Source organism: Rhagoletis pomonella, unplaced genomic scaffold (genome assembly GCF_013731165.1).
Source record: "Rhagoletis pomonella isolate Grant_MI unplaced genomic scaffold, Rhpom_1.0 Rhpom_scaffold_00002, whole genome shotgun sequence".
NCBI lineage: Eukaryota > Metazoa > Arthropoda > Insecta > Diptera > Tephritidae > Rhagoletis > Rhagoletis pomonella.
In genome coordinates, this window is record NW_023458556.1 from 45,914,477 (window position 1) to 45,929,850 (window position 15,374).

The 15,374-nt window shown below is 35.3% G+C and overlaps 1 protein-coding gene across 1 annotated transcript in view; it reads right to left on the minus strand.

The window, feature by feature from the left end:
* Positions 1 to 15,374, minus strand: part of LOC118753468 — a gene marked incomplete in the record, with an annotated part of 83,773 nt that overhangs the window by 31,657 nt on the left and 36,742 nt on the right. Inside the window, 3 exon segments of the mRNA XM_036488354.1 lie at positions 3 to 192; positions 399 to 677; positions 847 to 941. Of these exon segments, the coding sequence (XP_036344247.1) occupies positions 3 to 192; positions 399 to 677; positions 847 to 941 (564 nt within the window).

Consider the following 15,374-nt stretch of genomic DNA (forward strand, 5'->3'; position numbering starts at 1 on the left):
GCATCGCGTATATTGAGTCCTGTAAGTTGGTTGCCGTCGCGTCCACCAGCTGGAAGCGTTGGTGGTGGTGTCGATTGAGCACCATCATAACCAAATGTAGAAAAACGTGAGCGTGAATGAAGGCTGGCCCTGTCCTTGTTCACTGAGCTCATAGAGCTTTGGTGCATCAATGGTGTGGCAAAAAGCGATTCACTGTAAGCAAAGACATGGGACATGGGATACTCATTGATTGCTGAACAAACATTGGGGACAAGTGTGCAAATATGCAAATATGCTGATACGACTACGCTTATGAATATGTACAGATGATGTACGTTTGTTGTTTGTTGTTTGTCTTTCCAAATTGTACGAGTAGATATGGATATATGTATATGTACGTGTTTGTGTTGTTATTTTACCGCGTTTGACAGCCCATATCACAGGCATTTGCCGCCGCCGCCGCCGCCGCTGCTGCTGCCACTTGCGCTTCCACTGTCCTTTCGGAGCTATTCTCATCGCCGCCGTCATCACCGCAGAAGCTCGTCTGTACGACCATGTCATTGCGATGCCTGAGAATGCTGTGTTCACGATCCTTGAGGTCAGGTTTTGTATGAATGTGCGACATGGGCACCACTTCGCGATAATAGCGATTCGTTGTGTCGTCAAGAATTTGCAAGGATGTCTGCGAAGGCTTGGGCCTGTGAAGTGGAGTAAAATTGGAATTGACAGTTAGACACAGGGGCAAACAAACACACATACACGCACGCACGCACGCACGCACTTGTTGTGCATTCACAAGTTAATAAAAGTTGTTGCACTACACAAATTGCTTTTGTAAAATACGCCCTCACCACTTGCTTCACTTACCTCGGCATTGTGCTGTGTAAGTTCTCCCTTGAGCGTGCTTTTGAACTGCGGCCCAATTCATCCAGCTTGCTCTCCTTCGATTGGCGTATGTGTTCCTGAAAATTTAATTCAAATCATGGAAACTAAATATTTATGTGCTACGGTTGCCGAGAGACAATAATCTTTGTTTTGCTGTTAGCTTGTTGTTGAATGCATATTGTATAACTGTAATATTGGGCAATATTTTAAGAAATGAGAATAAAGCGCAAAATACATACATACATATGTACATAAATATAATATTAAATTGAAATCAATGCAAATAACACCTACAAATATATGGTTAAATCAGTAAAACTTTGTTAAAAAAATTGTATAAATTCCTGTAAGATGGAGTATTAGGATAAATATATATTTGTATATGTACATACGTCTATATAGTTTACTGTGAAATAAATTATATTTTGTCATACACAGTCATAGCTGATAAAAAGATTCTCTCGGAAAAAATGTGTTATCAACTAGATATCTATAAAATATACACATGTACATACATATGTTTTTGTGTATATCAGTTTAGTTTATTTATGCATAAAATATTTTTGAATAATTTTGAAATATTGCTATATCGTAAAATTGATAATAAATATGCATGTTTGTATGCAGTGATAAAAATACATATGTATGTATGTAATTGTATTCCTACCTCAACCTATGTAGTGGATATACATAGTGGCACACACCTTAATAAAAAGCGTAAATATTTGTTTATAGTAAGTTTATGTAAATACCTTTTTTGTGTATACATTACACTTTCGCATCGTATAAAAATATTGAATACTTTGCTCTTCATTTTCTTTACAAGATCAAAATTAAATTCCCAAATTTGGTTTTTATGTGCACTTGCATAAAAAAGTGTCTAAAATCGAAAAGGTAACCAATGCAAACATTTTTACTCTCAGAAAAACTTAAATATTGACACGAATCCTGAGAATGAAAATTAAAACGGGTACAACATGATACTAAATAGTAGTTTGTATTTATGGCAGGAACAGTAACCGTTATAATTTTTATAATAAAAATCATAAATTAATCGTTGTTTTATGATTTTTACTTTTTCGATCATTTTTAATCGTTATTATGTGATTTTTATTTTTTCGATAAAAAATACCAGTTATTCGTTGTTGTTGATAAGGTGTAAATCGAATGTGCACAAATTTGACTTAAAAATAATTAGTGGTTCATATATGTACCAGCGTTGCCAATATTTTCTAGGAAATTTATAGTACTTTTTCAAAAAAACCGGAAAAAATTTAGTACACTTCAAATATATATAGTATTTTTTTTTTAAGAAAAAGTAAAAATGCTTTTTAAGTGTACATCTTTTTTCTTTCTTATAAAAAAATATATTTCTTTGAAAGTATCACATGCTTTATCGCTATCAATATTTAAATTAATATAAATCAAAAGTTCAGTTTTTACTAGTGAGATATTCGCTTTATTTCTCTCATCTCACCATTTCAAAATCTTAATAGAAAATACTTTTTCTGTGAATGCCGAAGTGGCAACAGGAATTGAGAGCATACGCGAAATAATTTTAAGTAAATTTGGTAAATCTTTCTAAGTATTTTTAAAATTTTTTTGCCATTTTTGATCTGTAGACCCTTTGTTTTAAAGTATATTTATTTTAATATTGATATTTCAGTATAAATGTCATCCATTTTATAACATTACTTTCTTACAAATGACTGAAATATATTTACATTTATAATTGAAGAAATATAGTATTTTTGCATACTATATTTTTTTCCAACAGTATATAGTACGCAGACCCAAAACATAGTTATAGTACGGTTGGCAACCCTAATACATACATATGTATGTATGTATGTACACTAGAGCGGGTCGATTTATCGCCCCATAAAATCGCATATGCGGAAAATGCTCTACAACTTTCCCATTTCATATCAGGTAATACAAAATTTTGTGGGAAAAACTTAAACAAATAGCTGATTTATGAGTGTAAGCGTGCAAAAAGCAATTCATTTTTTTAAATGCTTAACTAACTAAGTTCTTAAGTCCTGCTTGCTTTCCAAGCGTGGTATTTTTTCGACTAACATCAGTAACAGCCATAAAACTTTCACGATTTTTTTTCCCCGTTACGTGCCGAGAAACACTGGTTAGCAGTTAGGCATATCGTTTAGTTTCTTGTATATGGTATGGAACTTGTGGGTCAGGAAGTGATGGGTCTTCAAATTCTAAATATTCCTTTAAATTGATATGCGGAATGTAGTAATTGGCGGTTCCGTTAAAACATAATCATCATCCAAATCTATCATACTGAAATAATTGGAGCAGTTAAAATTAAATTTACATTTCTTGTACTCTCTAAGTTCTTCTGTATCGCAAAGGTTGTCATGGTAGTACACAATTTTTTATTTTTTGCCTGGCCGCGTACTGATTTATGATCATCGTAAAGCATTGATAGCATGACATTTGCTGGATGAGCAAAATATGAGTTACATATTTCTGCCGCTCCTTGGAGGGAAGAAATGCGTGAGGCGGATATACATTGAATAGAAGCGGACTGCCATATATAACATAATGGTAGTATTTCAAGTTAAAGTACATCGGAACATAAATTCTTACTAGGTATTCTTCTAGAGTTTTAAGTTACAAGGTGGTGAACTTGTTGCAACGTACAATCGTAAAATTCGTAAGGCAGGGCGTAATTTTAATCCGATTTCAATAATTTTCAATGTTTTGCTTTTATGTGGCAAGCAGGAGTAAATGAAGTGAAAAAGGGTAGCAGAAAATAAAATTCCGTAGTAAATATTTTTTACGTATATTGGCTCCTCATAATTTGGCTTTTTTAATTACAAAAATAAAATAATGCATAACAATAGCCTTGAATCGTGCCCTACCACTACACTATTTAGTATATATAAAGGAATAGCAACGTTAGAATGTTCCTTATTTTTTATATAACATTCTAAGCTCTTGTTTTTTTGGTGAACGTTAGTTAATTTTTTTTTAAATAGGACTCCTGAAGGGGTTAAAAAAAATTATTCATCGGATAAGCGAGTCCTTGAACAAATGAAGCACCATTAAAAATCAGACACCAATATCTTAACAAAAATTAACATTTGGATACTATTTAATGGCCTTATAAATCTCCTTTTTAGAAAATTTCAAAAGTTAAAAAATTACATACGTACAGTGTAATTGGAAGCCAATCACTCTTTGATCCCTTCTATTAAAAAAAAAGTGTAGTATTTTTTAGCGAAAAATCAGATACTGCAATAAGTGCTCTTTATTATTTGGGAAAGAAAACCGAAGTAGATCTTGGATAAAGCGGAGTAGCCTAGTAAATTTCTAATTTTCGTAAAAAATCGTAGCACATCTACTACGATCGTAGTGAAGCTTTGGTATTACTGATTTATCGAAGATTTCGTATTTCTCTAAATAACCGTTATATGGGATGTGGGCGTGGGTGTGGTCCGATTTTAAAAAAATTCAACCGTTTGATATGCTGTACCAATACCAACAACTGAGCCAAGTTTGGGAGAAATTGGTGGAGCGGTTACCAAGATATACACATAAGATCATAAGTGGGCGTGGCTACGTCCATTTTCCAAAAATTTATAATATTCCCAATTTCTATCTAAAAATGATTGTAAATATCAATTTTGAGTGAATAAACTTCAATAGTTACTAAAATATCGCAGTTTTCGTATTTCTGAAAACTACCGTTATATGGAAGGTATGCGGGGTTATTGTCCGATTTTGCCTATTTTCAATACCATCCGTCCTTCGATAAAAACAAGTACACATACGAAATTTCGTTAAAATATCTCAATTTTTAATCGGTCATCGTGAGCACAGACGGACAGACGGATGGACGGACGGACAGGCGGTCACCGCTTAATCGATTTCTTTTTCAATTCTGATCATTTATGTATTTAAAAAAAATTAACTACTTTTTGTACACTTAAACTAACAGATTAGCTATTTGTTTAAGTTTTTCCTAAAAAATTTTGTGTTACCTGATATGAAAGTTCCCCTTAAAATTCGCTGGCTCGAAATCGGCTTTAGACCCATAGTTTCTTAAGCAAAGTTTGCTCGGAATGATCCGTGGAGCATTTTCCGCATATGCGATTTTTCTGTTTTTCTGATCCCCTACAAATCAACCCGCTCTAATGTACACACGCTCTATAAGTCACTCATCATGCCCGTGCTGGTATATGGCGCAGAAGCATGGACAATGACAACATCCGATGAGGCGGCTCTTGGAGTGTTTGAGAGAAAGATTTTGCGGAAGATTTACGGGCCTTTACGCGTTGACGACGTCGAGTACCGCAGACGATGGAACGATGAGCTGTATGAGCTTTACAACGATATGGACATAGTGCAGCGAATTAAAATACAGCGGCTGCGCTGGCTTGGTCATGTCGTTCGAATGGACACCGACGCTCCAGCTCTGAAAGTATTCAACTCGGAACCCGCTGGTGGTACCAGAGGAAGAGGGAGGCCCCCACTGCGATGGAAAGATCAGGTGGAGAAGGACTTGGCTTCACTTGGCGTTTCCAATTGGCGTCAGTTGGCACAGAAGAGAAACGACTGGTGTGCTTTGCTGAACTCGGCCAAAATCGCTTGGGCGGCTACAGCGCCAGAAAAGAAGAAGAAGAATGTACACACATACATTACATGGTATCCAATGATGGGCATACCTGAGTACCTTTGTATTTAATATACCAGTTTAGGTACTAAATAGTCAAGTATCTACTTAATATTTGGAGATGTCTAATTCAAGTTAAGAAGACTTAGGCATTAAGGAGTTGCTAAATATTCAAATAAAAAAAAATTAGGTACTCAGGAGTTGGAAAATACAAGTAAAAAATACTTTGCCATTTATAAGCTCTTAGATGCTAAAGTAAAGGCGCTAAATACTCTAGTCCAAAGAACTTGTACGCGGTGTTGCGTTAGGTGAAACTAACTAAATACTTTAAGGCTAAGTATTTAGCGCTGTGAAAATAAGTAAATTTTTACTAGCCTACTCGGTATTTAGTAACATCCAAAATACTTAAGTAAATAGTATATTTACTACAAGAGAAATACCTAAATATTTAGCACTTAGTTTTTAGTAAATAAAATTTTGCCCATCACTGGTATCAATAATGCAATCACCTGCAATAAATCAAAGAATCTTTGTTTTTATTTTCCTGCTGAACTTTTTTTTGTAGCTCTTGAGCTTATCTCAGGTCTACGGTTGTTGCTTTAATTGTCAACACTACAAGTTTTTTGTTTGTTTTTGAAAATATGGTTGAAAAAATAAAAATCATAAAATAACGATTAAAAATCATCGTAAATATGTAAATCGAAAAATAACGATTATACACTGATTTTTAAATAAAATTCTTCATGATAACAATTAGGATAGTTTGTGAATATTCCGTGGCCGCGACTAATGACTTGTGGAACAAATGGAAAGACTGTGAGATTACAAGAATATTATGAGCGACGTACTGAAACTCAATAGGTCTGCAGTGAGAGTCCTTATCGGCGTCATCACAGGACACTGTGCTATAGCACCAATGCGAACAAGTACTCTCCGCAGAAACTGCCGTGATGAGGATGAAGAAGAGCCAATTGACCAATCAATACAGAAAGATTTCCAGGTCTAGGGGCGAAGCGCCTCGAGCACTTGAGTTCACGCTTCTTCAAAATTCCTCGGCTTCATTAGGAATAATAATTGGCACTCAAAATGGTAAATTCTGTCGCCAAGTGAAACTATGGAATATTCCACACGCGCTCTCCTGACCTCACCCAACCTATGAAAATAAATTATTTCATTATACTTGCTTCGCTCCCTGCCAATGTATTCATGCCATGAAAAATAGCTTCTCATAAAAATACAATATGTATGTATAATATGGCGTCTATGTATTAAAACACCCCCCGTGGGTCCGCCACTGACTGACACGTAGTTTAACACCCAAAACCCCCAACTCCCCCCCCTGGATCCGCCACTGTATAATTTATAAATGAATAGAAAAATATTTATCTTAAATAATGATTATTTTATAAAAGTCCTTTCATAATATTTCTCAGAGAGTTATTATTTTTAAGTCTTCAAAGACTTTTATTTTAGACTTATATTATAAAAGTTTTTTGATAATAATTATCATTGAGATAAATATTTTTAAGTCTTCAGATACTTTTATTTTAAGACTTATATTATAAAAGACTTTTCATAACAATTATGAGCGCGAAAACATTTTTTAAGTCTTAAAAGACGGGACTTGTTCAGGAGCATTTCAGGGTTAGTTAGGGCCTAGTTCGGAGCTAAATGAGGACCATTTCGGGACTAGTTGGGGAACAGTGTTTGGGCCCAGTTGGGGCTTGGTTTGGGACCGGTTCGGGACTATATAAAATTTTTTTTCGCATTCATAATTATTACAAAAAGACTTTTATAATATAAGTCTCAAAATAAAAGTCTTTGAAGACTTAAAAATGTTTATCTCAATGATAATTATTATGATAAGAATTTTATAATATAAGTCTCAAAATAAAAGTCTTTGAAGACTTAAAAATATTTATCTCGCTGATAATTATTATGAAAAGACTTCTATTATATAAGTCTTAAAATAATAGTTATCGATGACTTAGAAAAATTTTCTCACACATAATTATTATCAAAAGACTTCTATAATACTATGTCTCCATTGTGAGATTTAATGATGATTTAGCCCTCTGACGAGATTTGACGTTAAATCTTTTGAGATTTACCATATAAAATTAAATCTCGAAAGGCAGTAGATTTAAGTTAAATCTTCGTCAAATCTTCAATAATATTGATCAATAAGTACAATTTGTTGGATGTGGCAACCACAAATTCACATGCCATAAGTCAAATGACATTTGTGTTTTCAATATACAGTTGAGGACATTGAAATCTAGCCTATCATAAAAACATGAATTTTCGTATTTTTAGGGATTTTTATATTTTTGTTATTTTGGGAGGAAAATTAGTAATACATATTTACATAACTTTGGCTGTAATAAATTAAGAAAATATTATTTTAAAAACTAAAAATTTAGAAGAAATGTTTTATAGTAATATCATGCAGAGTCTTCTCCGCTTTCTATAAGTCATTTACGCGCTGCGACAAAAAATTTATAAATTTCGGTAATGGTTCTGCTTCGATATCATTCCACCGAACATCCTCTAGAACCCAGTTCGTATTAATGATATTCCAAAGGCCCACGATTGGATTTTCGGTTCCCTCCTATGAATAAGAGAGTTCTACAAAAATTTTTCTTTCCGCAAATGTTTTTTACCGTTTTTGATAATTTTTCTTAAATTCGGGAATATGATTCGGAATATGGTACCATTCTTTACACTTTCCAAACTATATATTATACATACATATTTACCACGAATAAGAAGCCATTAATATTCAGAATTAATATAATCTATATATATATATATTATATATTATTTGTCTGTATATCAATGTCCGCAACTGTATTTATAAAATCATACATAAGCAAAAGTCAAATATTTAAAAATGTGAACGTCAAACATATCTCGTTGTGGTAATGGAGACGGTTGTGATTTAGCAACTGGATTTATTAAATCTTAATGGATAAATCTCTCAATGGAGACATAGCATAATTCTTACGAAAATTTTGATGACTTTTTTAAAACTCCACCATGAAATAATTATTATTCTGGGTCTCTGCATACGCCACAAATCGGAGGAAAAGCCAAACACTAACATATTGTATAAGCACCAATCTATTATCGTTATTAACCGCTATTTCGGATTCACTATGTACATGCAACTTTTTCAAAATAAAGGTCATTACGGTAGTAGTTGAGGGGTTAGAAAATTCTACGAAAAATTGTTTGCTAAACTTTACCATAGGTCGATGAAAACAAGAATTATTTTGAAGTCAATTTATGAACATACATATAAATAAAATTCCGTATCTTATAATTGAATTAAAAAAATTCATAAATAAATAAAAATCAACTGTATCCCATTGTAAAAAAATTTTCTGTCGAGGGTGAGCAAAAGCCTTTTAAGGTTTACCTATCCTTTATGAACACCACCACTGAGGTTCAAGGCAGACACTATAAATTATTTCACAAGTTTGTTTTCTGTTTGTGATTAGTTGGTTCAAATTCAACAATCTGCTGTCGTCGCTAATGGAAAGAGATACATAAAAAATCTGAAAAATATTTATCAACATCTCGCCCAACTTCGTACTTGTAGTAAATTGAAAAAAAAAACATTTATAATATTGTCTAAAAAAGTGAAATTATGAAATAAGGTTTTATAAAAATTCCCGTAGGTGAATATATTTTGGAGTGATTAAATGAAAATATGTAAGTAATTTAATTGGCATATATATGTACATATACATATGTATGTATGTACATTAGGGCGGGTCAATTTGTATGAGAGATTTTTGTGACTATGTGCGTATAGCACACAAGGATTCTACGTGCAATTCTTAACAAATTTGCCGAAGAGAGCATGGGTCTAAAATCAATTTGGAGTTTGCAAAATGGCGAAAATTGGATTTTTTAGCATTTTTATGTAATGTCATAAAGAAGTGCTTAAATGCTATAAGGTGTTTTTTTGGTATGACGAATACATTTTTGACCTACTTTTTCTTAAAACCTCCGGTAGAGGGCGCAAAAGTGACAGATTTCACATTTTCTTTAAAACCTATTTTCCAAATTGATCTTAGACCCGTGGTTTCTTCGCTAAACTTGCTTAGAATTATACGTAAATGTAAAAAATTGACCCGCCCTAATGCACATATTTAAATAGTGGAGTTTAAAAATTCTGCAAATAGTTTAATATAAAAACACATATTAATATGTGTGTTTGTATTCGTGTTAAAGAATCACCAAAAAGTAAATAACAGTAATTGAAAATTGATTAGTGTAATTAAGGTAAATATTGTATTAAAATTATGTATGTACATATATACAGTTAGGTAAACATACAAAAATACATACATATGCATGTGTTAGTCTGCATGTATAGAAATAAGTAATCGTAATTGCATAACAATGTTAGTCAGTGCGTATAAGTAACAAAAAGTTTCCGCTGCTCCAGCTGGGAATTCGCGCGCGCTGCTAGTGTAAACAATGAAAAAGCAGTTGTTATTTTTGTTGTTTCTTTTTTTTTTTTGTTTTTTGTTTTTTGTTTGATATGAAATACGACGAGTTGTTTTTATTTTCCATTAGTTTAAGCATTTGTGCATACAATGGAGTTAAAGTTAAAGTTTTTTATATCTGCTAAATTAAGCTTTCCTTGTTTTTTGTTTGCTTACAAATCGACACATTATGAACAACGTTTCTAGTTTTAGTTGAGTTTTTACTACATACATTACTTTTTTTTTTTTAGTTTCCATAACTACTTTCTAGCTTCTGGCAACACTAATACTCGTTTTGCGGCATCATTTGCAAAGCGCTTGATTTGTCTTGCGTGTGTGCGTGCAGCTTAACTAGTTAGTTTGTGGCAGTTGTAGGTGATGATTTAGAGGAAGTAATTGAATCCGTAGAAATCGGTGTCACATCGTATCCATAGCCATTGGCAGCGACCTCCGGCTGATAGCTGCTGCTGCTGCCGCCGGCCAACGGATATTCCATGCAATTTCGATTAGTCACAATCACAAATTCATCGTCGTTGAAATTGACGACATTTGGATGGTAAGCGTATGCGGAACAGGAACCATTTACGTTATCACAATTGAAGCCATGAATACTCGTATATAAATTATCATTGTCATCCTGCTGCTTGTTGTTGTTCGTTATATGGCTGCCGCCACCAAAACCGCCAAACGTTCTATTATTGCTGTAGTGGCTGCTTAAAGCGCTATTGCTGCCACTGTCGGCGCCGTCAACGTCGCTGCTGCTGCCATTGACATTACCATTTGTCTGGCTCTGGCTCCGGCTTTGGCTTTGGCTTTGGCTCTGACTCTGGCTTTGACCGTTACAATTGCCATTGTCATCCACTTGACTGCCATGTGGGTGTGGCCGGTGTGATTGCTGCAGCATATATGCTTGTTGTTGTTGTTGCTGTTGGCACAGCTCCTGCTGTTGCTGTTCAAGTTGCTGCTGGTGTTGTTGTCGTTGTTGCTGGTGCTGCTGCTGCTGCAATTGCCAATTGTGTTCAGACATGTAATCGTTTTGCAAGCCAACGAATATTGCCGTCTTGGGTGCATCCCAGATGAACGAATCGATGTGATAAATATCGCTGGCGTGCGGCAATGGTACCTCCTGCGGATATATCAGAGCAGAGACAGAAGAGCAAAGTCGACGAGAGAGCAGCGAACATCATCATCATCATCATTATCATCATCATCATCATCACACACACATCACATCACATCACATGAACAAGAACAGAATGGGGAACATGAGAGCAGGAGGAGCAAAAGGAATATATTTTATAATTCTAGGCACTTAAGTTGATAAGCATCTATGTACGCGTGTGTGTGTGCGTGTGTGTGTTTATATATGCAAAATGCATGTATTTTATTGTAGAATGTGAATTGTAAATTTATATGACTATTCTAGTTAGATTAGGAATTTATACGATGTGGGCTTACTTACACAACATACACGTGTACATATACATATCTATGGGTGTAAGTCATTGTTAGCGAAGGAAGTGAGAAAAAAAAACAGAAGCAAGAAAAAATGGGAAAAACAAGGAGAAAATAAAGATTCTATAGAAACACAGGATGCGTAATCCTCTTGTCAGGTAGCTCAAAGCATATAATCTACATATTTAGCGTTGGTGTGAAAGTTGCTGTGCGTTACGAGTTACGTGTGCTAAGGTTGTGGTGGTGATGGCAACGTGATAGCAGCAGGTGTGTGGGGATGTCGCACGCGCGTTCATTTTTAACTACTAATCATCATGTAAATTGCACAAGTTATGACAACATTCATTAGAGTGTACGAGAAAAAATGGCCTGGCGTAAAATGGTGGAAAAAAAATTAATGAAAATAGGTACTTAAAGTAGCTACATGACAGACTTACATACACTTACCTAAATACGTACGATAGCAATTCAATTGTATATGCCTGTGTGGGGGCGGTGGTGTGTGTGTGTGTGTATGTATGTCTGAAGCACAGTAAAATGAAATATATGAGCAATTGTGTGCAGCAAGCAAAGCCAGGGGCGGTGGGCGGCTAAGCTAAAGCAACTAATGGTATTAAATTACCAACTTTCATGTGGGTCGACTGAGCGGCCTTAGCCGGCAAGCGCATATTCGCACAGACACTGAGTGCGTATTTGTATGTGCATTAGGGTGGTCGATTTTGCGTATTAGATGAAAAACAAATTATCTTAATATTTGAGTTCCTATAGAGGAATCTGAACTTTGGCCCCCGTGCGATACGTCTTAACCATCTCCAATTGGCACCAAAATTTATATGTGATATCTATGACCTTGGTATTACCGATTGAGGGGGGTGAGACGGAAAAAATCTTTCATTTGATTTTAAGGACCACCCTGAGGTACATACATATGTACATACAGTAGACAGATACGCAGCTAAATATATTATGCCGGCTAGCGCGTCCCGCAAGGCATGCAGTCAGCACTGACAGGCAAGGACATGTGTGAAATAATAAAAAACTACACATTCATTGCGTTGAATGGTTTGTCCTTTTCATGTCAACACCTGACATGCTGCGAGATGGAAATGGCCCTCACATAAACCGTGGGGAGCTGAATGCATTTACATACATACACATGTAGATTAATATATGTAAAATGGTTGCGAAATGCGCAAAAATGTGTGCGCTTTATTTTGACTATACATGCATATTTCTGCTGCATAGGGGCCAATCCACGCTAAAAGTGTGCTATGCAGTGATTAAGCGATATTAGATTGTATGGGATTACCAGACAAAGCAAATAAAATATCTACATAGCTGTGAATAGGTTCTGCCGCTGCGAAAGGTTTCGACCTTAAAGAAGGGAGTTGTATACTTTCTCTGCGAGTTTCCGGCCCTTGCACGAGTGAGGCTACAGATACTTGGTCAACCATTTCTGCAGAGTATTTCAGAATGCAGGCCAAATGGGAGTAGATTTGCATGAGTTTGTGGTTTAAAAATGGCTTAAACTTTCTATTTGCTTGTCACCAGAATAAACTCAATATCTTTAGTCATTATTACAGGAAAGTAGTTGTAGCTAAGAGCTCATGAGTACAAAAGAAGGCATGCTCAACGTAAGCCCCACGAATGACCGAAATGTTATTTGTGAGACTATTCAAGGTTGAGTAACTCAATGGCTCAAGTATATTTCAATGAGCTTTAACTGAGCAGCAGCCCATTGCTGGTGAGGGAGAAGAGCTCGTGAGCGCTCTACGTGAGCGCTGGTGAGCGATAAAGGGCTTTTGATTGGTAGCTTGCAAGGTTCGACAACTAATTCCTTATCCCAGTGCCTACTTACTCCTCAGGCATTGCATCAGTACTGATAAGTGAGTCTGAGGGTATAGCATGTTGCCGAGTAACCTATACTTAATATCACTCTCAACGCTCAAAGCCAGCCTGATCTATGTGACAGGGTCAATGAAAATTGAACCAGTGGCCGCGGCCGACAAATAAACGATGTATAATGCGATGAGCTTTATTCATATATCTAATGTTTAGCATGGTGCAAGGCTCAACCTTCCACGCTAAAAGTGTGTGCGATCATATTTTTGCAAGCATAAGCCATCGAGTTATTTCACCGATCTCGGTATTCGCGACCGACTACGTATTTCAAATATGTTTTTTCGGTTAAAAATTCAGCGCCATATTTCCACTAAGGCAGAATTGTGAAGGTATTTTTTTTTTTTTGGTGAATACTTTGGTTCATTTTACATATATTGGTGAGGGGTTTGAATTTTGTACTAGCGAACTAAAAAAAGAAATGCTATTCGACTTCTTCTATAGATTCGGCGAGTGTTTTTTAGTCTAAAGTGATTGCCATCACCGAGGCATGTACACATAAAATAGCTTTAGGTTCAGAACAAACCAGGAAGCCCTAGGGCGCTTGATTCTGTATATACTATGTATGTATGTAGTTATTATTTTCCTGTAACCTAATAAACAAGGGGCTAAAGCATTCCGCAAAACTGAGTGCGACGGACACAATTCATGAAAACGAAATGAAAGCTCCTAAGGAAATATTTTACAACTCGCCTACACTAGGTACGGCTATAATGAAAAAAAGGTTTGCTTGTCCAGAATTTGTGAGGTGGTTCAACTGAACTGTGGGACATTAGCCTTCGACTCGAGGGCCGCACCTTCTATTTCCCTTGCAGCTGGCCAGCACTGCGTAGGATTAAAATAAGATTTCTAGGCAAGAATTGCATTGACGGTCCAACAGAATTGAGCAACATTAACCCGTTGCTAATTCTCAGCCTTCAAGGGTGTTCAGGCGACTACTAACACCAAGCGCCTAAATGCATGCTATGCACTGCTGCATGTGCAACAATTTCCTTTATGAAATTTATGAAATTTTTGCATATTCACTACTGAAGTTTAATTTAACGAAAAAAGTTGTTTGCCGACTCTGCATGGCTTACAATCATATAGAGGTGATAAAAGATGATTACCATCGGCCACATGGCCTACTCACCTACTTTTTGATGCAATAAATATTTTTAAAGTGAAATTTCTTTAGCGGCGGTTGGTTGGCTGGGAGTAAATTGAAAAATTCAACCGAAATGGCATACGGAAATCGGTTGGGACGGAAACAAGTGCTTATTAAATCTATGCACATGGTATTAATTTAACAAAGACTGGCTAACAAAAAGGTTAAGAATAAGACTTTTTTAGTTAAAGACCAAAACAACAATGAAAGTAAAGGTGAGTACGTACATAGATGAAGAAAAGGATAAAGGCAAGGGTAAAAATAAAAACCAAAATAAATATGCGAATATAAATGAAAAATAATGTAAATTTAAACACTTTACTTATGTACATAATTATATAAGGGCAAAGATGCCGGGGAATATGTAGGAGAAGAAAATAATAAACCTAAAGCTAAAAATAAAGATAAATGTTAAGAAAAATATGAGGATGAGGATACCGATAAAAGTAAAGCTGAAGATAGAGGAAGAAAGATTAATATAAAGGTAATGAGACTAAATCAGGATCTTCAAGACTATTTCGGGATTATCGGGACTATCGATGTTTTATCGATATCAGAACGAAAACGGTAGAGGTTGTGATAAAGATAGAAAAAAGATAAAATATAACCTTGCCCGTCGTTTTATTCAGAATTTTGAACCAATGCAATACATGTGTGGAAGCTCCCATAGACGGACGCTCTAGTAAGCGGACATCTCCTATAAGCGGACACGTTCTTGGGAACGAACAAATTTTGATTTTTTTCCGATACAAAGTGCTCTCCCATACACGGACTTTTCGATAAACGAACGCGGACACAAAAACATGTCTATTTATGGAAAAAAAAATCTCCGATAAGCGGACACGAAGCTCTAATAAGCGGTGAATTTTGT